This window comes from Alexandromys fortis, unplaced genomic scaffold, assembly GCF_014885135.2.
Source record: "Alexandromys fortis isolate MF-2015 unplaced genomic scaffold, M_Fortis_MF-2015_v1.1 scaffold_44, whole genome shotgun sequence".
NCBI classification, from domain to species: domain Eukaryota; kingdom Metazoa; phylum Chordata; class Mammalia; order Rodentia; family Cricetidae; genus Alexandromys; species Alexandromys fortis.
The window spans coordinates 10174359-10202024 of record NW_026067921.1 but is presented as its reverse complement, the minus strand read 5'-3'; the positions used below and the strand labels follow the sequence as shown (position 1 = coordinate 10202024).

The window sequence follows — 27666 nt, the reverse complement described above, 5'->3', positions numbered from 1 at the left end:
CTAAGCAGTGGAGCGATCAGCCGCTCGAGATCTCATAGGACCACAGGAGCGCCTACCACGCTGGGTGTCAGTGTAGGGAAGTATAAAATATAACCCTTGCCTCCGAGGACAAAAATGACATCCCTATCAACGTCCAGTGAGTTTTCAGGCCGGCTCTGCAGCAGTGAAGACTCACTACTGATAAAAGGGAGTGAGTTCTGGGCAGCAGACATGTCTTAAGGATCACCAGATCTGATGTTTATCAAGACTCTACATTTGGAATGGACCAAAAGGCCTTTTTCGGCAAATCAGCAGTTTCTTCAGAACTGGTTCCCAGGGAGTGTCTAACAGTCTTCCCAGTATATTCCTTCATCAGCTTGGAAGCATTATCTGTCTACAGCCAATCACCAGCTCAGAATCAGAAATCAAAGTAATTGTAGACCATATCTTAATACCACCCAAAGTGGGCTGCCAAGTAACACCCCATCCAAGGTATCCATCTCAGAGAAAGACTGCGGAAACAAGTGAAACCAGGATAAACTGAAAACAAAAGCAACATAATCTGTGTGCACGACCTCTAACCAGTCAAGGAGAAATCTGAAAATCTGTTTGGCTGGAGGGAAATTCCATCCCGGCTCTTAACACACCGGTTAGAGGTGAGGGGAAAGCAGGAGCTGAGACAAACGGAAACACAACCTTGTTTCAGCTCCTGCAGTCCCATGACAATGTGGCTTCAGCCACGAAGGACCCAAGTCGTATGGGCAGACGGGCTCCCTGTGTGACAGAACTGACGGGTGTCTGTCTGCCACACTGAGTGGTTAACTAGGGCAGCTGGGGAGCCGAGACCGCAGACTTGCATTTCCTAAGGTGACAGTGTCAGCATTCTCTGTGGCACATTTGGCCATCAGCCTCCTCCACAAGAGAAAGCCAAATGGATGAGAAGAAGCTCTTTGGAGCCGAGGTTCTGGGCTCTGAACTATAGTTAGAAAAACTTATCTTCAATACAAAAACAGACGGGTGGTGGTGGCACACACCTCTAATCCCAGTACTTGGGAGGCAGAGGCTGGCAGATCTCAAGTTCGAGTTCAGCCTGGTCTACAGAGTGAGTTCCAGGACAGCAGGGCTACATAGAGAAACCTTGTCTCCAAAAATGATGGGGGAAGAGTCTTCTGTTTTGTGTTAATTTCATTGGTTAAATAGACTGCGTTGGCCCTTTAATAGGACAGAAAATTAGGTAGGCGGAGTAAACAGAACAGAATGCTGGGAAAAAGAAGCCGAGTCAGGCAATTGCCATGATTCTCCCACCCACAGAAGCAGGTTAAGATCTTCCCTGGTAAGCCACACCTCATGGGGCTACACAGATTATTAGAAATGGGTTAAAGCAAGATGAAAGAACCAGCCAATAAGAGGCTATAGATAACGGGCCAGGCAGTGTTTAAAAGAATAGTTTCTGTGTAATTATTTCGGGTAAAGCTAGCCGGGTGGCGGGAAGCAACCCGCCAATTCCTACTACACAAAAACAAAAACATCCAAGGATGTTGTATAGCACTTAACATTTCAGTCAAGGAAGGACGCCCATGGCATCAGTCCCAAGGACTGTACTACCTTGCATTGTCATGGCTGTCTAGGTTTGTTTAAGCATGCTCTGTGACGACATTCGAGTGACAACAGACTGACGAAGCACGTCTCGGGGCCACTTTGTTCAGACATGTTTCTGTCTTTGAAGGAGTCACATGCTCTAGGATTCTAACAGAGGGCTCGTTTCTACAATAGCTGAAGCATATTCTCTGCCACAGGCTGACTCCAGAGAAGCAACATCATCAAAACCCCCCACTTACAGGTCTTTCTCTGTCTGAGGCAATCTAGTGCATAAGTCCAACAAGAGTTCCATGAAGCTTGGTTATTCTCACGACGACCTTTGGTCTCAGATGTTAACAAAGATGCTCACCCTTACTGACCAAGCAATGTGGAGCTCAACCCTCCTATTAATGAGAAACCCATTTCCTCAAACACCCAGCTAGGAAGTGAAGCAGAAGCACAGTTCCCCCTGCATGGGCACTCACGTGGCAAGAGGGCAAGGAGCTGACTGAGGAGCCCATGGGAAAGTGTCTCAGAGGAAACCACCACATATGGAGTCGGATCGTTGGGAAACAGGATAATCCGTCCTCACGGCACTCATTTAAAGAACTGTGCAATAACTTGCCAAGCAACTGACTAATGTTTTAACACACAGGGTTGCTAAAGACGTTAGAGAAATATCTGGATCTAGGAGAATCTGCCAACACTCTGAAAGAAGAGCAATTTTTGTCATCTTAAATGTTAAGATACACTTTCAAATATTAAGGATATATGTGTGCTGGAGGAAGAGTGTCTAGCAAGTCGGCAGAATCAGCCAAGGGAAAACAGATCAACTGACTGGCAGGTTGTGGCCATCCGGACCCTCTCTATAGGCTTTCTATCCCCTCTCTTGGACAGATGTATTGTATAACTCCCGTCACTCCGGCTCGAACTGACCCTAGAGACGGTACCTGTCCTTGGATACCTCCAAAGGGTCTAACCACTTTCATGATTCCCCCTTCACTACCTCCACCAGCAAGGGCATTCTGGACACTGTTTTCCCGAGATCCTGTCATGGAACAGCTTTATGCCTGGCTCGGCGATGCTCTGGGAAAGCATCTTTTAAAGAGCACTGCAGTAGACCTGGCGATCAGGAGGCTGGGCTACGTCCTCGGCCATCTTTTTCTAGACAGAGCACTATTGCTCCTTCCCCTTTCTTATTTTTTTCATTCAATAAGTATTTATTCCAAACCCACCATGTGTCAGAGTCAGCAGTAGGTGCTATCTGAGTATGGTGGACAAGAGAAAGTCTCTCTCAAAGCAGACATTTAAACAGAGGAGACAATTTTACAGGACAGTTACAGCCAGCAGAAAACAAACAGGGTAAGGAATTTCAGCTAGGATAGGACAGGGGAAGGAAGAGCCCACTTCAGATACTTAAGGAGACACCACCAAAGCTGCCGGCTTGGTGGGGATCCGAGAGACAACAGGTCCTAAGGAAATGCCCTCCAGGCCAAGGGGACAGCCAATGGTCTGCTCCACACCTTGTGTCAGAGCTGTGCGGCACAGGGACTTGTGTGCTCCACCCATCTTGCTCTTCAGACACCAGGACCACGGGACCTTGACTCTAACACTCACACCCTCCACTCCAGCTTTCTTTACAAAAGAGAAAGAAAGCATGGTTAAAAAAGAAAAAGAAAGAATGCTTAAAAAGTATGTAGGGCAGGGACAAGCAGGAGAACATCTAGTTCGACTCCTTATTTAGAATGCCTAAACTAAGACTTCCCACCTCCTCGGCACTCAAGGTAGAACCTCAGCCTCACACTCACTGCTTTTGCCCACATCGTCCCTAGGACAAGGTGCTTCTTGGTCACATAGTGTCTAGCCACCACAATCTGATTTCTAGACAGCCATTGCCCTTCCAGGGGCAGACCCTTACCAGGACCTTCAGTTGTTTACGAGTCAAGTGTCCCTCACATTCTGAAACTATGGTAATAAAACTGTTTTCTCCATTCTTGGCTCTTGCAGACCATGCAACTGAATTAAAAATGTTCAATTATGAAAAAATCTCATAAATAATGTATTTGTGTATATTAAAAACGAGACACATCCAAAAGTCACAATTCCTCATTTACAGACTCCATAACAAAATATGCATCTTAAAAATTCAGTACTCCAAAACACTTTTTTACAATAGTTTCCATCGAAGAAGAAAATAGAAGGAATCACAATTACACGTAAAGCTTCAGCAGTAATCTGGGGAGAATGTAAGAACTCATGGTGTTCTTCAGGTATTTTTCCTTCCACACTGGAGAAGGGACCAAGAATGTACAGAGCTACAGAGTCCCCAAGCACAGGGCCTCCTCTGGAATGCTCTTTCCCTCAGTGAAGACATGGCTTTCTGCAGGCGGCATCAGGTATCAAACCATTTGCTTCTCTTCATCAGGGGTGCCCCTTTAGAAGGACCCAACAATTTCTGCTTATACTGTTCAACCAGTTGGTTGAAGTGGGATTCTGCCTTACTTTCCTTAGCCTTTTTCTTCGGCACCTGTGAAAGAAAGAAGACATAAAACAATCATTTTTTTTCCTTTTCCTTGACTTTATCTCTCCTCCTTCCGTGCCACCACCAAGCCTAGTCAACATCAAACACTAAATATCACCTTCTTGCCAAGACACCCCAAACAGAAACTAAGTAGGTACACAAGGAAGATGATTTCCAGAGAGAACCTTAGTTTGGACATCTTTGCTCCTGCCCTGACAAGAATTTTGTTTATGAAATTTCAAAGTTAGATCTTTACAGTATAATAAGATACAGTCAGAGATGTCCCAGAGACAGACTTGAATAGGGCAGATGCTAGTGACTCCACTCTTAAAGGGAAGGGAGATAAAAGTTTGACCTTGAATGTGCAAGAACCCAGGACCAGAGCTGGAGAGACGACTTGGGGGTTAGAGGCAGGCTGCTCCTCCAGTGTGGACCTGGGCTCTATTTCCAGTTCACACACTGTACCATGAAACCACCTCAACTCCAGACCTAGGGGTTCAATGCCCTCTTCTGCTCTTTATGGGCACCACCCATGTCTGTAGTACAGACACATGCATGTGGGCAGGAGACCCATACATATAAAAGGGTACAGGACCATTATCTTCTATTAAAAAGAACTAGAGTGGGCTGGAGAGATGGCTCAGTGGTTAAGAGCATGTACTGCTTTTCTAGAGGATCTGAGTTCAATTCCCAGCAGCCACATCAGGCAGCTGGGAACTGCCTGTAACTCAGCCTGGAGGGAACCTGACACTGTTGGCCTACACAAGCACCTGTACACACTTACACACATATACACAGATTTAAAAAATAAAATAAAAAAGAACTAGAGCTCCTTGGGAAAATGGCTATTGCCAGAAACTGGGAAAGAAACATCATGTACAAGAAAGTAACACTACCAAAGACAAAGTAATTTCAGAAGGATGGGGAGCTGATCCAAAGATGCTTCTGCTGTTTTAGACAGGACAAGAAGAATGACTGTATTTGACTGAAACACAGGGAGTTATATAAAAATTTGGGATTTCATATATATCAGTCTCCCAGGCCACAGAGCAGGTTGATAATAGTTTATTACTCTGAAACTGATACAGCAAGAAAAGGAAAAGGGAAAAAATCAGTCATCTAACCTGTCTTTCATAGATGTAAGACTCTCCTTTCTAGAATCCTTAGAACTCTATTTTTAAGCACAAAAGGGCTGTCTGAACTGGAAAGTCAGCATTCTGTAACCCATAAAGAAATATCAGACAATCCACTGCTTTTGAAAACCAAAGGTAAGCAGCTAGGGATATTGCTCAGTAGCAGAGCACTTCCTAAGCATGAAAAGGCCTTGGGTTAGATCCCTAGCACTACAAATCTTAAAAACTAAAAAACAGTTGAAAAGCTGGTAGATTTTCTACATAGAATACAGTGGAGAATTCCGACACCTACTGACTGATCCTGGCATTACTAACAGTGAACAACCAAAACGCAGCACTGAACAGGCACCACCTAGGAAGTGCTCTTTCCAGGAAAACTACATCTGCTACACCTCTGGACTGTACACCAGCTGACAGCCAACGCACGGTGCCATGGGAACAAGTTACATGACAAATGACCAACGTGGAAAGGAATGTGCTAAGACAGAACAGACAGCACGGATGAAGGGGGGAGGAGGAAAGAGGGATGCAAACGTAATGTGTGAACTAGTAACCAGCATTCTAACTGTACTAACAAAATAAAAACCATTTTTGAGGCAATGAGGAAAATATTAATTTGGGCTATATATTAGAGTATAAAGAGCTTCTGATTAATCTCAGTAGATATGATAATGACATTGTGTGTTTGTGTGAAGACTGGGCCATTAGAGATGCAGTCTGAAGTTCTGAGCAATCTGTCTCTTGAGACCTATTTACATGCAAAAGCAGGATTTGCTTCCACACACTATAGTGGGGGAAAGAGTATAGGAAACACGAGATAGCTGCTCAAGCAGCTGAAACAAGTCACAGGGCTTACTTCCCTCTCCACTTTTACTGCTGCACCTTGAAGAGCTGCAGCCCTGCATGGAGAAGCCTTACCATCTACCCAACTATCCAGAAAGTTCACCATCTGCTCAGCCCCACAGAACCAAAGCACCCAGACCATATGCCCCACCAAACTCACTTGCAGGGAAGAAAGTAACTGCTGCTTCTTCTGCTTCCGGTGGCCTGTCTGGGGCTTTGGCTTCTTAGGAGGAAGGGATTTCACTTTGCCTTTGTCCCGCAACCTGAAATAAGACAGCCAGGTTAAATTCTTTCTCTGGTTAATATCTTTAGTGTCTGTCTGTCTGTCTCTCTCTCTTTCTCTCTCTCTCTCTCTCTCTTTCTCATTTATTGACTAAATTTAGTTTATTTTATGTGCATTGATGTTTTGCCATGGGTGTCAGGTCCCCCAGAACTAGAGCTTCAGACAGTTGTGAGCTGTCACATGGGAAACGGGAACTGAACCTAGGATCTTCTGGAACAGCAGTCAGTGCTCTTAACCACTGGGCCATCTCTCCAGGCCCATCCTTGGGATCTCTTAAAGAGCTTGAAAGCCAAATTCCTTCTCTATAAAACTGTTTATTTTTGTTGTTGTTGTTGTTGTTTGTTTTTTTCAAGACAGATTTCTCTGTGTAGCCCTGGCTGTCCTGGAACTAGCTCTATAGACCAGATGGCCTCGAACTCACCCGCTTCTGCTTCCCGAGTGCTGGGATTAAAGGCGTGTGCCACCACCGCCCAGTTTACATAGCTGTTTCTAAGCCTAGTAGTCACTCTTAAATGGAGGCCACAATAGCATATCCTAAGTCACAACAGTTAGATATTCGTTTGTCTCTGCATTTATTTATTTTTGCTAAGACTTCAACGGAAATCATAAAACCCTTCAATTACCAAGATTTTCTTTTAAAGATACACAGCACTAATCCACTGTCCAGCACTAAATGTACACAGCACTAATCCACTGTCCAGCACTAATCCACTGTCCAGCACTAATGTACACAGCACTAATCCACTGTCCAGCACTAATGTACACAGCACTAATGTACACAGCACTAATGTACACAGCACTAATCCACTGCACAGCACTAATGTACACAGCACTAATCCACTGTCCAGCACTAATGTACACAGCACTAATCCACTGCACAGCACTAATATACACAGCACTAATGTACACAGCACTAATGTACACAGCACTAATCCACTGCACAGCACTAATATACACAGCACTAATGTACACAGCACTAATCCACTGCACAGCACTAATATACCCAGCACTAATGTACACAGCACTAATCCACTGCACAGCACTAATATACACAGCACTAATGTACACAGCACTAATGTACACAGCACTAATCCACTGCACAGCACTAATATACACAGCACTAATGTACACAGCACTAATCCACTACACAGCACTAATATACACAGCACTAATGTACACAGCACTAATCCACTGCACAGCACTAATATACACAGCACTAATGTACACAGCACTAATCCACTGCACAGCACTAATATACACAGCACTAATGTACACAGCACTAATCCACTGTCCCAAACAGCGACAACAGGTAAACCTCAACGGACATGAAAAGGCTTTGAAAGACAAGAATGGCATACAGTCAGTCTGCCCTGACGGTTCCTCCGAGGTTCCCTCCACCATCTGATCCACGGTAACATTTTCCTGCTGGTGTTGAGACCTTCCTGTTAACTTCCCATGGGGGACTAATGCAGCACCAACACTCGCTCTGTCAACGCTACAAAGAAAGAGCTACCTCAAAACAAATGCATTTAGACGTACCCTCTCCTGTATGACTCCCCTTATCTTACCTAATTTTGGGGCCTCGGTGTGAAGGGAGCGCCAGGACCTTTCTTCTCTTCTTCCCATCAGGCAGCTCCACCTGCTCCACTTCAGCCTTGGTCTGGAACCCTGTCCACGATGTGGGGTGGCCCTTCCCTTTCTGCTCTCCAGAAGCCTGACTTTGATCCTGTGTAGGGCTCGCTGCTTTTTGTTGCTTGTCTTTTCCAAGTTCTTTTTGCCCCTTTTGGGGCTTACTGGTTACATTAAGCTTAGATTCCATTTTTTGCTGCAGAAAACAAGAAATTGTCACCTGGTTTCTGGATAAGGTTTACCTGCTGAAAATCTCAGCGGAGATTGAGCCTCCTTGTAAGTTTGATGAAAGAGGAGCGCTTCCCTCACACAACTGGAGACTCCAGCAAAGTAAATACAAGCAGTTTACAGGCACTGCCTAGGAATAGATGGCTACTAGGCTGGATACATGTGTGTGCAGGCGCACGCGCACACACACACACACACACACACACACACACATACACACACCAAAAAAAACCAAAAACACCCAGAAACAGCGATCAGTAGCCCAAAATTCAAAAACCAGTAAGAAGGAACAACTATTATAGGTGAAACTTGGGCCAGGCATGACAACACACACCTAGAATCCTAGTCACTGGGAAGGAAGAAAGGATCAGAATTATTTAAGACCCTTTTTCAAAAAACTCCTGCTCCCCTTCCTAAGTGTCACAGACAAAAAAGGTGAATGCCAGCAGCAGAAACAAAGCAATTAAGAAATGCTTAACATAATACAGCTAGGAAATTCAAGACAGTGAAAGACATGAGTCAGAGATCTTAGAGCAGAGCAAAACCTGACAAAATAATCAGCCCAAGCTCCACAACTAGATTTCCAGTACAGTGCAGTAAACCATGAGGTGGCTGAAGTTTTAAAAGACAATGTTATCAGCCCAGAATTCTCTAACCAATGAAATTATCTTCCACAAAAGTAAGAAACTTTCTCAGACTTTAAAACACACATACACAGTTACCACTGCTTCACAAGAAATGCTAAACAAATTCTTCCAGAGAAGGGAAACGGCACAGATTGAAAACATGGGTCAGCATGAAGGGAAAAGCGTCAGGGAAGGGGTCAGTGAGGGAAGGCAGGCAAAGGGAGACCAGAGCTTCAGATGCAAGCAGAAGGATGCTGAAGGTTTACTAGCACTGACGCAGGGAAAAAGACTCAAGTAAAATTCATGTGAAAATACATATTTGTTATTTTGCCCTAATTTAATCTAAACAGAATGTCGATACAACATTTACTAAATGCCGACTATGCACTAGTCTGTTCGTAAGTGGTTAGATACAGTTACAAACAATAAAATGTTTACTTTTAGGACTCCTAGCCTAGTGGAAAGAAAAGACAGGTGATGTAATGAAAATGTCCCTCACAGACTCATGTGTTTGAATGCTTGGTCCCTAGTTGGTGGTGCAGTTTGATGTTGTAGAATATTATTTTAACTAGGCAAAGATGTGTTACATTTGATTATGCTACATTTGTTTAATTATTTAAAGATGTGTTGTATTTGTTCCACCTTGCCTGTCTAAGGCACCTGACTGGTCTAATAAAGAGCTACACAGGAGAAAGGATAGGCAGGGCTGGCAGGCAGAGAGAATAGGAGGAAAACACCTGAAGCAGTGAAAGTAAGATATACAGACGAAGGAAGCTAATAAGCCCCAAGGCAAAAGGTAGATAAGAAGAGACAGGTTAATCTAAAAGAGCTAGCCACAAATATGCCTAAGCTAGGCTGAGCATTCAAAACTACTAAGTCTGTGTGTGTGATCTGCAAGCTGGTTGGTAGCCTAAAAGGAAAAGCATGCTACAGTTTGGGGAGGGTCAAGAGGTAGCGCTTGAAGGAAGTGCATCAGTTTGAGAGTCGACAGCTCTGCCTGGTTCCACTTTGCTCTCTCTGCTCTGAGCTCTCAGCATCCTCCTCTGTGGCCATGCCTGTTGCTGCTATGCCTCTCTGCCATGATGGGCTCTTACCCTTTGGAAGCCTGAGCCCAAATAAACTTCCTTTCCTAATCTGCTTTTGTTTGCAACGTCTTATTACAGCAACAGAATGCTGAAACAAGACACATACCTAAACAAAACAACATAAAAAACAATCAAGATAATCAAGGAAGTTGATGAAAGCCTATGTAACGGGGAAGGTTCAGTTGCTATCAATGGGCAAAGTAAGAAATATCCCTGAGTCAAGAAAAAGGATCACTTTTATAATGGAAGTGCAGTATGAACATAAAGAGAGGCAACAAAGAATTCAAAGAAAATGTGCAGGCAGCTTCAGAAGCACCCCTGAAGCAATGGCTAAAGGCAGTTGACCTGGGGTTAAAAAGTTACATCGCAAAAGAATAAGACCCCAGACTCTCAATTAAAGCCACAGTTTAGCCACTGCTGTCATTTATCTGTCATGCTCTCAGTCTACATCAAACACTATGGATGCTCTCTGCACATGCAAATTGTAGTGCAGTGCTGAGGAGCACTGTAAGAACTGAGGGAAGCTGGGGGAGAGAGCATCCTTAGAGGAAGAATGAAGACCTTGTGATTAAACCCACTGTACAAACTGAAGTCAGAGAAGAAGTAACTGGCCAGAGAACGTGTAGCTAAGAAAGAAGCAGAGACACAGTGCCTGTTCTTCCTCTTTCCACACGAATTAAAATGGTCTAAAACCACCAGTGTCATGCTGAGACTAGAAGACTGAGTTCAAGGCAACTTGGAGGACAAAGAGGGACCCTATCTCAGATGATGACGATTCTGAAACATAACCTGAGCCACTATGTTTGACACGGCCCCTACACACCACACAGGAACTCATGATGGATCAAAACATTGGTTTCTGTTTCTTCCCTTTCCCTTCTCCTATGCAGCTCTCGGGAAAGGGAGAGCAAAGAAGAAAACACCAGGGAATCTTAGGAAACGGAGTAAAATCCTACTTGGCAGAAGCACAAATTAAAAAAGGGAAATTTATTTAAGTTCCTTTAAAAAAAGAAAAGAAAAAAATGCTGGACATGCTAGCATACACCTTTAATCCCAGTAGCCAAGGCAGAGGCATCTCTGTGAGTTCAGGTTAGTCAGAACTACACAGTGAGAATCTGTCATAATCAACCAAAGCCAAACAAAGGCCAGCAAGATGTCTCAGCAAGTAAAGGCACTTGCCACCAAGTTCAATCCCCAGAACACACATGGTAGAAAGAGAGAACCAACTTTCCCAAGTTGTCTTCTGACCTCCAGAAGTAATGGCACAGACACACAGGCACATGCATGTGTGCACTGACACACACACATAGGACAAAACCAAACCCAGTCAAGCATTTAGGTTCAGTATTAGGTTCAGTACCAGGCTGCGTTGGATCCTCAGCTCCTTTACTTTAAGCTTCCTCCGATCTTCTAATGAGAACTCCACTATTGGTCTCTGTGAGGGAGACAGAATGTCATTCATAAGACTTTGTAATCTGTCGCGTCCAATAAGCCTAGCTGTCCCTTCCATCCACTCCTCTTCGTGAACAGAGGCTGTTTCTTGTGTCTTCTTTAACAGCAGTTGGTTCTGCAGGCAGGCCATCCAATCCACATACTTTACAAGCATCTTCTTGCCTAGGGTTACCATCTGTCTTCCCCACCTTTTGGTACTTTCTCACCCAGTCCATTTGGTACTCTTTCCCATCATTAAATATCAGGAACACTAGATAGTTAAGCTCTCAGAAAATGGGGTCTCCCTGAAGGATGAGGCTCACCTTCTGAGACCCAAATATTTCTGGGTTGTTGTTGATGTGGCGGAGGGCTCTGAGGGCATGCTCATGCTTTTGGAATTCTGCAAAGGCATAGCCCAGGGACTGCCCCTTCATTTTTCCATGAACTGGTTTAAGGTCCCGCATCACTCTACACTGTGAGTAGAAAAAGAAAAAATAAAACAGTAGTTAAAAATAAGAAATAAAAATCTCCAGAGAAAAATTTCTTTGTTTTTAAAATACTGCATATGTGTGTGGCCATGTATACCCATGTGTACCTAAATGCAGTACCCATGGAGTTCAAAAGAATGTGATGCACTCCCTGGAACTGGACTTGGAAGCAGTTGTGAGCTGCCAGATTGACTGTTGGGAAGCAAAATCAGGTCCTCTGCAATACGTGTCATAACCACTAAGCCATCTCTCCAACACCCTGAGGAAAATTTGTAACAGCTAACTGTTCAGAACACATATAAATGAAAGATACATGATTCTCTAGAATGTCAGCAAGTTATTGCTGAGAATGGAGAACCGTCCAAAGATTCTAGCACTGAAGAAAGTCTCCATAAAGGAAATTAATAGAGCAGGGAGGAAAGAAGACCAGATGGTTTTAGATGAGAAAGACATATCCAACACGGGAAAGGCCATCCCTGTACCTTCAATAAGCCTCAGAACACAGCAAGTGTCGGCTCTCTTGGGTTGGGGTCAGAACTCTATCATACACGTTTTTCTCTAAAGCACTAGACAGGATACAGTAAGCATCCCAGGGTCATGAGGAACAGAGAAGAGCATTGAGAAAATTCACCATTTACACAGTATTTCTCCCCAGAGCTGCCATTCTTTTGTAGTGGAGGAGTGTGAAACACACATTCATACTGCGCCCTACTCTGTGTGTAGACACTACTCTTTCCACCGCAGAGGAGGAAGAGAAGAGTAAATTCCTTACTTCAAGATGCTCAATGACTTAAAATGTCATTCAAGACATTTTATAAAAAGAGACACAGTGCTTATACAAATAAAAGAATTAAGAACGAAATTCAACATAATGCTGTTGTGAGGCATGGCTTCTGGAAGACATGAACAAATATCTACTCACCCAACATAGGGAACCAAAGAGAAACAGGAAGGACTCACAGAAAGCTGCAGCACCAAAAGTCCCCCTTTCCCGGAAAAAAGCTCACAAGCTGGACGCCTGTAGTACACTGTACTCCTGCACGCAGCTCAACAGGTTAGAGTATCTTTCCCAGGTAGCCTCTTCCAGGCAGCTCATCAGGTCTCTGCCTCTACCAAGTAGCCTGGCTGGTCTGAGCCTCTTCTAGGCACATCAGCCTGCTCGAGAGCATCTCTCAGCAGCTCTTACTTCTTATATATGTTTGAGGAGCGTGTATCTGGTCAATTTCAGGGACTTCTTGAGCCTTTGAACTGTTTACTTCCTAAGCTTACCAACCAACCTTCTCTCTAAAATCAAGGTTTTATCTCGGAGGAAATGGTCACACAACCAATGCACATATGGTACAGACGTGCACGAAACTGCAATGGGCTCACAATAGGCGCACATGAAGTATTGCAGGTACTCGTTACTAACAGTGCAGTCAGACACGTTCTGAACACCCTCTCATGTTATTTCCTCAATACCAAGGAGTATATTTTAAAGAGGCTTCGGGTATTAGGCACACAGTTTAGTTATGAATCAGCAAAGCACACCTAAAATATTGGCAATGGCATTTTTTAAATATAAAGATTAATAGACTACTCTATGCCATGTGCTACATCCAGGATTGGGGATAATGAGGTATTTACCCTCAAAGAGTTCAGTCTGTCTGGAGAAACAACCAAGTTTCAGGTCAGTATAAAGGGAAGGAGCTTCAAAAGAAACAGAGCTGAACTAAGTACTAGTGTGAACCCTGAGTTTCCTAATAAACTGAAGACATGCATGGTTCTCTGTGCTTACTGCGGAGTATTAAGAGTCTCACACAGTTAAATGCTTGCTATGTAAGCATGAGAACTGATACAGACGTCTAGAACCCGTGCATGTAAAAGCCAGGCATGACACTGTGTCTGTAACCTCAGCGTTCCTATGGTGGGATAGGAAGACAGTAGGATGCTGTGGGAACAGCAAGCATGGGTGCAGTAAAGAGGAGAGCCCACCTCAGACAAGGTGGAGGGTGAGGTCCGACAGAGACAAGGCTGTCCTCTAACAGCTACATGGACAGGCATGCCCTGGCCCTGGCTCTCGTGTTCTCTTCCCCCTCTCTTCTCCCCTCTTCTATTCTCTTCCCTCTTCTCCTCTTCTTCTCCTTCCCCTCCTCTCCCCTCCTCTCTCACATACGTGCATGCACGCATACATGCACAACATTCTTTTAGGAGACAAACCACATAAATTGTATTCTTTGCAACAAAATTCACATTACAACACCTATATAATGCTGAGAACACAGCAGGCATTGAATAAATGATTGCTAAATCAATTCATGACAGAGATTTCCTCACATTTTGCTGCAATTCCGTCAGGCAGTTCCCAAAAGAAAAAATAAAAATAAGAAAACAGCCTAACTCAACTTTGCATGCTGATGTATCCAAAAGAAAATCTGTTGGCAGGCTGGCACCATGGCCTGAAATGATGGCTCATGACTGCAGCTGCGCACGGCAAGGCATCTCTCACCTCCTTGATGCGCACGCCCTTCTCGCCTCTAGTGGCACTCAGCAGCAGCTTCCTCAGCTGGTTGTCATCCACGGCCTTTGGCAGATTGTGCAGGCAAAGTCTGGTCTGGGAGACAAAGATATTCTGGTTCTTGAGTTTCTGATGTTTCAGTAGCTCAAACTGGGAGAGGAGAAAAAGACACATTCTTAACATACAATACACCCATGAGGCAAGCTCTAATTCTCTGAAAGAAAAGAATCATAACCCCACCCACAGGTGCACCAGCTGCCTTAATGCCCAGAAAGGCAGGCTCAGGGAGGCAAGTCAGAGATGAACCAAATGTCATCCAACTAGAGAAATCAAATTATTTAACTCTCAACACTGACGTGAAACCAAATAAAATTTAAAAACTGCATAGCTCAAAATGTGGTCCAGCACAAGTATTCTTTATTTTAAAAAGTTTATTTTATTTTTATTGGTTTTATAAGATAAGGTTTCTCTGTACAGGCTGTCCTGAAACTCACTCTGTAGACCAAGCTGGCCTTGAGCTCGGAGATCTGCTGGGATTAAATGTGGCTTAGCACGAGGATTCTTGTCAGTAATACTGAAGTTAGCATCTATGCTCAATCCTTACCCACCCAACAACTAAGTCTAAGAACTTCCTTCCTAAAGAAAATAAACTTACTTTTTATAATGCACATAAATAACTTAGCAAGCTTTGGGTAGCAAAGTTAATCCTAAAATTCAGTACATCTTATTGCACTACTTCCCCAAACATGGTAACACTGAGAACACTACTATAAAGCCATGCTGGAAAGACATTATTTCTACCTCTCAGTAACGTATTTGCTGCTCACCATCTCCTGAACCTTACGGTCCCAGAGCTGCTCTGTATCTTTACCATTCTAAGCTGGCTTCTGATCCTTTAATTTGTAATTTTATTATTAGGTGTGCGTCTATGTGTGATTGTGTACACACTTGTGCATGAAGTGGGCTCAAAGCACAACTTCAGAGGGATCAACTCGGGTCACCAGGCTGTTTAGTGGCACTTTACCCACTGAGCCACCCCAATGGCTCTAGGCTGCCTTAAAAGGTGAGCTGCATGAGCTGGCTATAGCATAGCTGGTTAAGTGTCTGCACTGCACACAAAGCTTCTGAAGTTCAATCCTCAGCACACGTAAACTGGGAACAATGGAGCCTGCCTAAAAGCCCAGTACTCAGGAGGTGAAGAGGCAGGAGGATCAGGAATTCAGAAGTACTTGGTACCCAATAAGGTCAGTCCAAGCTATGGGAGACCATCTCGGAACAAAAGCAAGTTCCTATATGTACAAAAAGGAACGACTGCTGAGGGCATTACTAAGCAGCCAAGGAGTCAACAGCAGAAAACCTATACTATCAAGTTGTTCTACAGTAACTGTATAATTTGGGGATACTAAGCCCTCCCAAATGACATTGTGGCTACTCTTTCCAAAACCCACATGTCCTCCCTTTCCTAGTAAGCCCAGCCCACAGAGCTTCCTTTCTACATTTATGCTAACAATTACATACAGCCCCTCCTTCTCCACATCCTGCATTGTCCGGCAGCATGTCACTCACCACACATGAATACTAGAGAAATGAAGAAAAGGACTAAGTTTTTGCAATGGAGCAGAATGCTCATACAAAATTAGGAGTGATGTCCAGTTACTTCTTCACCTGTGTGCTTCTAACAAGGTAAAATGTGGTCTTTACACACAGCTCATTATGAGCAAAAGCAGCAGCAATCGTTGTTTCTGATTCATTTACAGAATGAGAGAAGCGTAAGGCTGGTGCCTAATCTACCCACCCGCTCTCGTTTGGCCATATCAGCAGCACTCACACCCTCGGCAGCCTTCGTCCCAGCGCGGATCACTGCAGAAAGAAGGAAAAAGGCCAAGATGTCACCAAGGGAATGTTCACTGAGTAACAGGAAGAATGTGACTTGAATGATGCAAACTCTCTGATCAGGGCCCTGAGGACTGTGTTGGCCAGTTAGTTAGGTCCAAAAATAGCTGCAGGGCCAAGTGCTAGACTCAGACGTGCTCTAAAGACAACCTCTGAACATTGTGTGATTTTATTTCTTCCTGCCTGAAAAACAGCATCAGACTCATGCCACAAACTCAATGGTATGGAAGAAGTTCTGAGAGTGGCTATAATCCAGGTGTCTGGAACACAGATGTTCCAAAACATGCCCGGAAACAGCTGCTCCTCATGCACTTCAGCCAGTCCCTCAACCATCAGAGGCCACCATAGAGAAGAGCTACGGACTCAAGGCCTTCACACCAGAAGCCGACGGCCTAATATCAACAGTTGCTACTATGCATCTACACGGGGTAGGCTGATAAACACCGGGAACGCTACAACTGTTTAAGTTTGTAACTTAAAGCGAATTTTAATTATTTTCAATAAGAAAAAGGTAGGAAGTAAACATTTAAAATCTATCAATAATCCAAAAAAGTAATTTCAGTTTTATTTCTCAACATCTTTTAAAGAAAAAAAACTCTTAAGAAATGAAGACGAAAAGGAGGTAATTTCAGTTTTTCCCCTTTGTGCTTCTAATGCTATAATGGAAATATATAAAGCAACCAGACAGAAGAGAGAACAGGACTCATCAGTCTGCAAACCGAATAAAGGGCCCTAAGGAAGCCACGCCTACTGAAGTGGAATAGCCATGGAACACTGCAAAGGAGGAATTTTACTTTTTATTGGAAACACATCTCAAAATAGAATTGCTGGCTCACTCATGTGCCAAGGACAGCTACTTAGATGCCTGGTTCCTATCTCTTCCACTACTCACAGCCTTCTCGGGCCAGATAGAGGTTCCGGGTTCCAGTTGGCTTCTTCACCTTCTTTGTCTGGAGCTTTGCTGCCTCATCACGGGTCACAGCCAAGTCAATCTTGAGCAGCCGGCCATCCAGTTTAAGCCCACCACCCTGAAACATATTGTAACCTTCTCTTCAAATCTTAGCAAGCAGAAAGCACAAAACAGGAGCATCAAGGAAAGAGAATCAGCACACTGTAATCGTGCAGTGAAAGCCAGGCCACAGGACGCAGCTGTCTGGTGGCTACATGTGGACCTTAAGCCTCACACTAGTTTTTTTTTTTTTTAAATTTATTAAAGATTTCTGTCTCTTCCCCACCGCTGCCTCCCCTTTCCCTCCCCCTCCCCCAATCAAGTCCCCCTCACTTGTCAGCCCAAAGAGCAATCCGGGTTCTCTGCCCTGTGGGAAGTCCAAGGACCACCCTCCTCCATCCAGGTCTCGTAAGGTGAGCATCCAAACTGCCTAGGCTCCCACAAAGCCAATACGTGCAGTAGGCTCAAAAACCCATTGCCATTGTTCTTGAGGTCTCAGTAGCCCTCATTGTCCGCTATGTTCAGTGAGACCTGTTTTAACCCAGGCTTTTTCAGACCCAGGCCAGCTGGCCTTGGTGAGTTCCCCATAGAACATCCCCATTGTCTCAGTGTGTGGGTGCACCCCTCGCGGTCCTGAGTTCCTTGCTCGTGCTCGCTCTCCTTCTGCTCCTGATTTGGACCTTGAGATTTCAGTCCGGTGCTCCAATGTGGGTCTCTGTCTCTGTCTCCTTTCATCGCCTGATGAAGGTTAATATTCAGGCAGATGCCTATATATTTTTCTTTGGGTGCCTCACACTAGTTTTTACAAGTGTACAAAATGTAACATGTGTGTGTACTTAAGACAATCAGCTGTAAGGAATGTACTTTAGTTCTAAAGCAGGCCTAGACTGAGGAAAATGTTCTATAGACAGATGTTTAGTATTCTAAAGCTAGTAAAACAAGAGTATTTAAGAGACAATAATAATACAGGAAAAAAAATCTCAAAAACTAAATACTTCATTTAAAAAGCATAGAAAAATTCTTAGTACCTACACTTTGTCTATCAAATGTGCATTAGTGTCCCAGAAGGCATTAATACCTTCTTTCAGTCTTTCATGTCAATAGCCTAGACTAGAGGTTGATACATAAACAGCAATGAATACTACAGATACCAAACCTGTTTCCTCACTTAAGAAATATGGGTAATTTCACTCATTTCAATGGATAAAGAATTAAGGCAGCACATACAAAGCTCAGTGCTAAATACACACTAAGTGCTCAAGTCTTCATTTTATTAATAATAATAAAACTTGGTGCAAGGGTGAGATCTTCTAGGCATAGGGAAGAACATACTCTCCTTACCTCGGCCTCTGGAGAGGCAGCTGCAAGGCATTTCTGAGCTGCTTCCTGAGACATGAATTGTGCGAATGCACAGCCTGCACCAAGACAAGATTCAGTCAGACATTCCTGGCTTCCACAGCGAGCAAGGACAACACTCAAAGTATCCACAGCCTGGCACAAATGGAAGGGCTAAGCAGCGTCTATGGGGCAGGAACTATGTCAAGTGGAACAGGATCACAGCTACACACCATAGCATACACACCTTATTCTTAGCGTTTGGTCTCATCAACTACCTCCTTAATGATACCCACATGAAATGACAGAGGACTCTAGCTGACCACTTGATTCAACATCACAGAGTCCCTAGTAGTAGTGTGAGAGATGAGGCAGAACTATTTAACCTTGAAATTACATCTCATGGTCTTAGAATCACCTAGGAGGCATCAAATAACACCAGATATGCCTGTTGGGGTTAAAAAAAAAAAGGCTTCTATTATATGAATATCACAGGAAAACAGCCATGAGCTCAATCGTTGGCTTCTGCTCTAGAATCTTTATAAAGCATGCCTTTCACTGGTTAGATGCAGGGCCAGTTATCTAAATGAAATTCTACTGTGGATTAAAAGAAACTCTGCACAAGTTCACCTCACAGTAAATTTCAAAACACATGTTTCATAATACATTGCTAGTATACTTCAAAAGAGAATTCTCTCATATGACAACACTACATGTCTCCCAGAGCTAGGGCATTATCTTCTGCCCTGTGCCGGAATGATTCTAGGCAGATTAATCTAAAACACACATACAATAGGTTAACCCAAGGGCCACCATCTAGAGAGGTAAGTGTTCTACTTCTGGGTTCCCAACACTTCCCACCCTCTATTCACATCCTTTAGGCACTGATGAGGTAGCATCTTCTCCAAAATGAGAACTTCAGGAATCTGGACTACTCTCTACAGCACAGCACACTAACAATATAGTCAAAAGAAACAAACACAGTTCAAGCTCAGAACCCATGGGCTATGCATTAGTGAAGTCAGCCGTGCACAGAACAAGAACACTCGGGAGGAAACTGTCTATACGGAACACAGATGGACTTACATTCTCTACAAACAACCTAACAAAAACTTATTTTCTTGGGGGTATGTGTATATTGACACATTGTCTAACAGCATCTCTTGACGCCAAGGAGAACGAGTGTTTTCCAGGCCTTGCCCTCGATGGAGTCAGCATGCCTGAGGTCATCTAAGACTCTGCACCTACCCCCCTCTCCTACTGTGCACTCAGCCTCTGTGAGCTTAACCACCCTGAAGAAAACAGGCAACAAACTTTCCTATGCCTTGGATTTCCTACACACACAGGTGTTACAACCTAAGCTAGATGTACAGCTTTAATCCTAAATTACGTTTTCTTCCATAGCCCCGCCCAGAACAGTGTCTGTATGCACTATACTAAGCCTTGCTGGAAACAGCCAACAGGCTGGAAGCAACCGGCAACAACAACTAGGTCACAAAGCGAGAATACCGATGTAGATGTAGGCCGATAACATCTGCTGCAGCTGTCGCTACACTGGGTCAGCTGGAAGGAATAGTTACTTTTTCCCTGTCAAGAATTTCAGTAAGAATCCCCCACTTCTTCCCCAGGCCGTGTTTTCTGTGCTGTTCAAAAAGTACAAGGCGAAATCCTTTATTAGGAATAGCCGCAAACACAGGAGAAGTACAGAATTCATACTGGGCTTATTCTTGACCAAACTAATCCAAAAGGAAGTTGCTTTATCTTCATCCCTTAATGCATGTATGTGACCTACAGAGTAAAGCATATGGGAAGAGCCAGGCTGTGATGGCACATGACTTTAATCCCAACATTTGGGAAGCAGAGACAGGCAAGCTCTGTGAGTTCAAGTCCAGCCTGGTCTATAAATCAAGTTCCAGGACAGTCATGCCTGTTACAGAGAAATTGTCTTGAAAAACAAAAACCAAACAAAAAGTAAAAGGAAAGAAGTACATAGGCTATGATGTGCAAACACTTGCCATTTTATATCAAGAACTTGAAAACTCGCAAATGTTGGTATTTGCCATGGTCCTAGAATGGGTAATGGAGGACAAGTGTGATGAAAGTAATACAAGGTGGAATAAAATAAATAAATAAAAATAAAAAAGAAAGTAATACAAGATAGAAGATATAAAGATTTCTAATTTGCAAATTAGCCTAGTCATCCTATATCAAGAAAATCAGGTTAGGTGTGGTGGCGTACACTTTTAATCCCAGCAGTCAGGAAGTAAAGGGAAGCAGATCTCTGTGAGTTCCAGGCCAACCTGGTCTACATAGTGAGATCATGTCTCATAAAAAAATGAAAGAAAGTCAAAAGTATAAGTATTGTTTCTCCCTTAAAGGGTAAGAATTTAATTACTGGATCAGTACTGGGGTTCAGTCTTTGATGGCCCTAAAGTCACCACATGTGGCTCTCCTGGGTAGTAAAATGCCTTGCCAAGAGAAACAAACTGTCAAGAGGAGCATAGAAAAGGTGTCAACACTAGCAAATTAGAGCCAGTAAATGACAATACAGTAAAATATTAAAATTATTGCTGGATGGTGATAGCCCATGCCAATTTAATCCCAGCACTTGGGAGGCAAATGGATCTCCAAGTACAAGCCCAGAGTGAATTCCAGGACAGCCAGGGCTATTCAGGTGTGTGTGTGTGTGTGTGTGTGTGTGTGTGTGTGTGTGTGTGTGCATGTGTTAAATTATGCTTTTAAAATCAGCATAAGATTAATAGATTAAGCCGGGCGGTGGTGGCGCACGCCTTTAATCCCAGTACTTGGGAGGCTGAGGCAGGCGGATCTCTGTGAGTTCGAGACTAGCCTGGTCTACAAGAGCTAGTTCCCAGGACAGGCTCCAAAACTGCAGAGAAACTCTGTCTCGAAAAACCAAAAAAAAAAAAAAAAAAAGACCAGAAAAGATATTAAATAGCCTGCTACACTCAAAACAAGATAGAAGTAAAACAGTATCATGCCTGTACTATGAACATGTTAAGAAACTCTAGAAAAACGGAGAAAGGTCCAGGGGTGACTGTTAGAGCTGAAGACATTTATTACTTGTGTCGTTTTTCAGGTGAAAACTTAGCTCATGGTGATGAAAGAACCTGCCATGTGACTAAGGAGAGTTTCTTTCCTAGTCTCCAGGAAGCCTTAAACTATTTTAACTGAGTGAAAGTAAAAACTAATCAAGTCTTATCTGACTGATTCTTACCAGTTGAAAAATAAGGTTTAGAATGGAAGTTTGTAACCATGAATAAACTCTTGAGAGCCCGCAAACCCTCAGAAACAGCATTCTTCTGAAGAGAGGTTTACGGCATTTGCTGGAGCACAAAGGAATCAAGAACCCAAACAATTAACTCAACACTTATTCATCTTTCATATCAGCCTGACTGGATACAAAATCACCTAGGAGGCTGAAGACATACCCTTTGGGTGTTTTTAAGGATGTTTTTAAAAAGACTGAGAGGAAAGATCCTCCCTGAAAGTCGGTGGCATTTAAAGGTCTAGGAGCAGAGTAAATTCAACCTCACCCTTTCTCTGCTTCCTGGCCCACAATGGAAGAGCTGAGCTATTCTGCCATGTCCACACCATAACAGACTGAATTCTCTGAAGCAAAGCAAAATAAATCCTTTTTTTTTTTTTTTTTTTTTTTTTTNCTGTATGCAGGCCTAGAGAGGTCATTGTGTGAAGCTGTGAAGTTGAAGCCTGGATTACCTTGGAGACCCCAAGGTTCCAGAGATGCCAGAGTCGTGGGTTACCTGCCAAGGAAAGCTGCTAACAGGGAGTGGAGCCCGCCCACCAGAGAGAAGTATGTCATAGTCAACAGAGCTGAATAGAGTTGGAGATCTATTACTGTTTTTTTTTTTTTTACTTTATTTATTTGGGGGAGGAGTGCATCCCCAGATCCCAAATAAATCACACAGAGGCTTATTCTTATTTATAAATGCCCATCATTTAGTGTAGCTTGTTTCTCACCAGCTTTTCTTAAATTATCTAGTCTATCTTGTGCCTCTGGATTTTTACCTTATATTTTTGTATTTCTCTCTTTACTTCTTACTCACGGCTTGCTATGTAGCTGGGTGACTGGCCCCTAGAGTCCTTCTCTCCTCCTATTTCTTGCTCCCCAATCTTCTCCTCCCAGATTTCTCTTCTATTTAGTTTTTCTGCCTGCCAGCCCTCCTATCCTTTCTCCTGGCTTGCTATTGGCCATTCTGCTCTTTATTCAACCAATCAGGTGTTTTAGATAGGGAAGCACAGCTTCACAGAGTTAAACAAATATAACATAAAAGAATGCAACACATTTTTTCATCACTCAACAAATATCCCAGAGCATAAAAAAATGTAAGACATCTTAAAATAATATTCCACAACAGAGATCCGAAGAGTATTTTGAAAGCTAACATGGAAGAGATGCAGTTTGGAGTTTGCCCAGCTGGTTTTCGGTCTTGCTTTGATCCAGTATTTTCTTGCTATGTTCCCTTCCCTTCATTTGGGAATGGTAATGTGTGCCATTTATATGTTGGGAGTATGTGATCTGTTCCTTGATTTTTATTTTATAGGGGACTACAGTTAAGAGACTGCATGAAGAGACTTTGAACTTTGGACTTTTAGGCATTGTTGAGACTGTTATAGACTATGGGGACTTTTGAAGTTGGATTAAATACATTTTGCATTATGGTATTGTTACAAACTCATGAGTGCCAGGGAGTGGAATGTGGTAATTTGAATATAATTGGTCCCCATAATCTCATGGGGAGTGGCACTGTTAGGAAGTGTGGCCTTGTTGGAGGAAGTGAGTCACTGTGGAGGTGGGTTTTGAGGTCTCATTTGCTTAAGCTTCCCTCAGTATCACAAACTGTTTCCTGTTGTCTTCTGACCAAGATGTAGCCAGCACTGTGTCTGCCTGCATGTGGCCATACTCCCCGCCATGATGATAAGGGACTGAACCTCTGAACTGTAAAGCAGCCTCAATTAAATGTTTTCCTTTATAAGAATTGCTGTGATCGTGGTGTCTCTTTAAAGCAACAGAAACCCTAACGAAAGCAGTGACCCCTTTTCACCCCTAAATCATGGTAGATCAAATCTTCCTTTTGGGGTATTTCTTCCCACAATCCTCTAGAAAACCCCGCAAGGGGGAGCTGGAGAGATGGCTCAGTGGTTAAGAGTGTTGCCTGCTCTTCCAAAGGTCCTGAGTTCAATTCCCAGCAACCACATGGTGGCTCACAACCATCTGTAAAGAGGTCTGGCGCCCTCTTCTGGCCTTCAGGCACACAGACAGAATATTGTATACATAATAAATAAATATTTAAAAAAAAAAAAAACAAAAAACCTGGGTTTAAGTTAAAATTCTCCAAGAAAATCCTTCCAAAACAATATAAAAGAAAAACATGGTAAAGAAGACTAGGCAAATAAATGGGAGAAAGAGAGAAAGGGAGGGAGGGAAAAAGAATGAACTATACATTGAATAGCCTTAATCTGAGAATCTAAGGCTTTTTTAAATATATTTTTAAAATTTTCATGTGTACTAGCACGTGTACCATGAGACACGTGTGACAATTAGAGGACAACTTGTAAGAATCTAGTTCTTCAGTTCTACCATGTAGGTCCTGAATATTAAACTCAGGCTGTCAGTCTTGGTGGCAAGCCCCTTTTCCCACCGAGCCCTCTCACTCACCAGCCTGCTTGCAATGTGTTAAGACTAACCCAACCTATGAAAATGCCCATCTAATAGTCAGTAGGGCTGAAATAGCAACAACTGGCTACACACACATACACATACACGTATATTCCTCTGGAAACAGAAGGCATGACTTTCTGTATTTGGACATTACTTTAAAAAAGAAGTTAGGTTTGCTGTATATTGCCTTTATTATGTTTAGATACGTTCCTTGTATCCCTGCTCTCTCCAAGACTTTTATCATGAAGGGATGTTGAATTTTGTCAAAGGCTTTTTCAGTATCTAATGAGATGATCATGTGGCTTTTGTCTTTCAGTTTGTTTATATGGTGAGTTACACTGATGGATTTTCATATGTTGAGCCATCCCTGCATCTCTGGGATGAAGCCTATTTGGTCATAGTAGATGATTTTTCTGATGTGTTTTTGGATTCTGTTTGCCAGTATTTTATTAAGTATTTTTGCATCAATGTTCATGGTCTGTAATTCTCTTTCTTAATAGTGTTTCTTATGTAGTTTAGGTATCAGGGTAACCATAGCCTCATAAAAAGAGTTTAGCAATGTTCCTTCTGTTTTTATTGTGTGAAACAATTTGAGGAATATCTGTATTCGTTCTCTGAAAATCTTGTAGAATTTTGCACTGAAGCCATCTGGTCCTGGACTTTTTTTTTTTTTCCTTTTCTTTTTAATTGGGAGACTGTTGATGACTGTTTCTATTCCCTTAGTGGTTACAGGTTAATTTATCTGGTCTTGATTTAAGTTTGTTAAGTGATATTTATCCAGAAAATTATCCATTTTCTTTAAGTTGTCCAATTTTGTAGAGTATCGGTTTTTGAAGTATGACCTGATGATTCTCTGGATTTCCTCTGTGTCTGTTCTTATGTCCCTCTTTTCATATCTAATTATGTTAATTTGGATATTCCCTCTCTGGTTAGTTTGGATAAAGGTTTGTCTATTTTCTTGATTTGTCTATTTTTCTGATTTCTCATTGATTCTTTGTACTGTTTTCTTAAGTTTCTATTTTGTTGATTTCGGCTCTCAATTTGATTATTTCCTGTTGTCTAGTTTTCCTGGGTGAGTTTGCTTTTTTTTATTCCAGAACTTTCAGGTATTCTGCTAACTTGCTAGTGTGGGATGTTTCCAGCATCTTTATGTAGGTGTTTAGTGCTATGAACTTTCCTCTTAACACTGCTTTCATTGTGTCCCATAAGTTTGAGTATGTTGTATGGTCATTTTCATTGAATCTTAGGAAGTCTTTAATTTATTTCTTCTTTGACCCACTGGTGATTCAGGTGAGCATTGTTCAATTTCCATGAGTTTGTGGGCTTTCTGAAATTAGTGTTGGTGTTGAATTCTAACTTTAAGCCATGGAGATCCGATAAGATACAGGGGATTATTCCAATTTCCTTGAGGTTTTTTGTTACCAAGTTTGTGATCAATTTTTAAGAAGGTTCCATGAGGAGCTGAGAAGGTATATTCTTTTATGTCTGGATGGAATGTTCTATAGATGTCCATTAAGTCCATTTGAGTCATAACGTCTGTTAGTTCCCTTATTTCTCTGTTAAGTTTCTATCTGGCAGACCTGTCCAGAGGTGAGCATGGGGTGTTGAAGTCTCTCACTATTAGTATGTGGAGCTTAATGTGTGATTTAAGCTTCAAGTAATGTTTCTTTTACATATGTAGGTGCCCTTGTATTTGGGACATTTATGTTCAGTACTGAGATCTCCTCTTGGTGGATTTTTCTTGTGACAAATATGAAATGCCCTTTTTTGTGTCTTTTGATTGATCTTAAAGTCTATTTTGTTAGATATTAGGTTAGCTATCCCAGCTTGTTTCTTAGGTTGGAAAATTTTTTTCCCAACCCTTTACTCTGAGGTGATGTCTGTCTCTGAGGTTGAGGTGTGTTTCTTGTAAGCAGCAGAAGGATGGATTCTGTTTTCATATTCAATCTGTTAGCCTGTGTCCTTTTATAGGTGAGTTGAGTGCATTTATATTAAGGACTATTCATGACCAGTGATTTCCAGTTCCTTTCATTTTAGATTTTGTTGTAACTGATGTTACTGTGTGTGCTTTTCCCTTCTTTGAGGTTTGCTGCTGTGAGATCATCTACTGTCTGTGTTTTTGTGGGTATAGCTGACTTTCTTGGGTTGGAGTTTTCCTTCTAGTACTTTGTATAGGGCTGGATTTGTGGCTAGGTATTGTTTAAATCTGGTTCTGTCATGGAATAGAGAAACTCAAAGTGATCCCACTGAAATCAAGAACAAGACAAGTTTGTCCACTCCCTCCATATCTATACAATATAGTACTTGAAGTTCTAGCTAGAACAATAAGACAACAAAAGGAGATCAAGGGGATACAAATCAGAAAAGAAGTTGAACTCTCACTATTGTAGACGATATGATAATATACTTAAGTGACCCCAAAAATTCTATCAGGGAACTCCTACGACTCATAAATACCTTCAGTAATATAGCAGGATATAAGATTAACTCAAAAAAAATTAGAAGCCCTCCTTTACACAGATGATAAATGGGCTAAGAAAGAAATCAGAGAAACATCACCCTTCACAATAGCCACAAATAACATAAAATATCTCGGAGTAACTCTAACCAAACAAGCAGAAGACCTGTATGACAAGAACTTTAAGTCTTTGAAGAAAAAAACTGAAAAAGACACCAGAAAATGGAACGCTCTCCAATGCTCTTGGGTAGGTAGAATTAACATAGTAAAGTGGCAATCTTACCAAAAGCAATCTACAGATTCAATGCTATGCCCATCAAAATCCCAGCAAAATTCTTCACAGACCTCAAAGAACAATACTCAACTTCATATGGAAAAGCAAAAAACCTAGGATAACCAAAAAAAAAAAAAAAAAAAAAAAAAAATCCTGTACAACAAAAGAACTTCTGGAGGCATCACAATCCCGGATTTCAAATGCTACTATAGAGCTACAGTATTGAAAACAGCCTGGTATCAGCATAAAAACAGACAGGAGGACCAATGGAATCAAATCAAAGACCCGGATATTGATCTACACAACTACGAACAAAGTTTTTTTTTTTAAACAAAGAAGCTAAAAATATAAAATGGAAAAAAGAAAGCATATTCAACAAATGGTGCTGGCATAACTGGATATCAACATGTAGAAGAATGAAAATAGATCCATTTCTATTGCCATGCACCATAATCCAATAAAAAAATGGGGTACAGACCTCTCAATAATGGGGTAAGAACTCTCAATAGACGAACTCAAAGGGCTGAAAGACACTTAAGGAAATGCTCAACATCCTTAGTCAGAGAAATGCAAATCAAAACAACTCTGAGATTACATCTTACCTGTCAGAATGGCCAAAATCAAAAACACTGATGACAGTCTACGCTGGAAAGTATATGGGGTAAGGAAAATGTTCCTTCATTGCTGGTAAGAGTGCAAACTGGTACAGCTACTTTGGAAATCAGTATGGCAATT

General features: G+C 42.4%; 1 protein-coding gene across 1 annotated transcript in view; it reads right to left on the bottom strand.

Moving 5' to 3' along the window:
* Positions 1–3603: 3603 nt before the first annotated feature.
* Rbm28 (RNA binding motif protein 28) overlaps positions 3604–27666 on the bottom strand; it is a 37602-nt gene continuing 13539 nt past the window's right edge. The window contains exons 10-18 of the mRNA XM_050141759.1: positions 18505–18672; positions 17107–17242; positions 16117–16181; positions 14313–14471; positions 11660–11809; positions 11266–11340; positions 7906–8162; positions 6215–6317; positions 3604–4084 (exon numbers count right to left, since the gene is read on the bottom strand). Coding sequence (XP_049997716.1) covers positions 3950–4084; positions 6215–6317; positions 7906–8162; positions 11266–11340; positions 11660–11809; positions 14313–14471; positions 16117–16181; positions 17107–17242; positions 18505–18672 — 1248 coding nt within the window. The 3' untranslated portion in view covers positions 3604–3949. The remainder of the gene's footprint in view (positions 4085–6214; positions 6318–7905; positions 8163–11265; positions 11341–11659; positions 11810–14312; positions 14472–16116; positions 16182–17106; positions 17243–18504; positions 18673–27666) is intronic.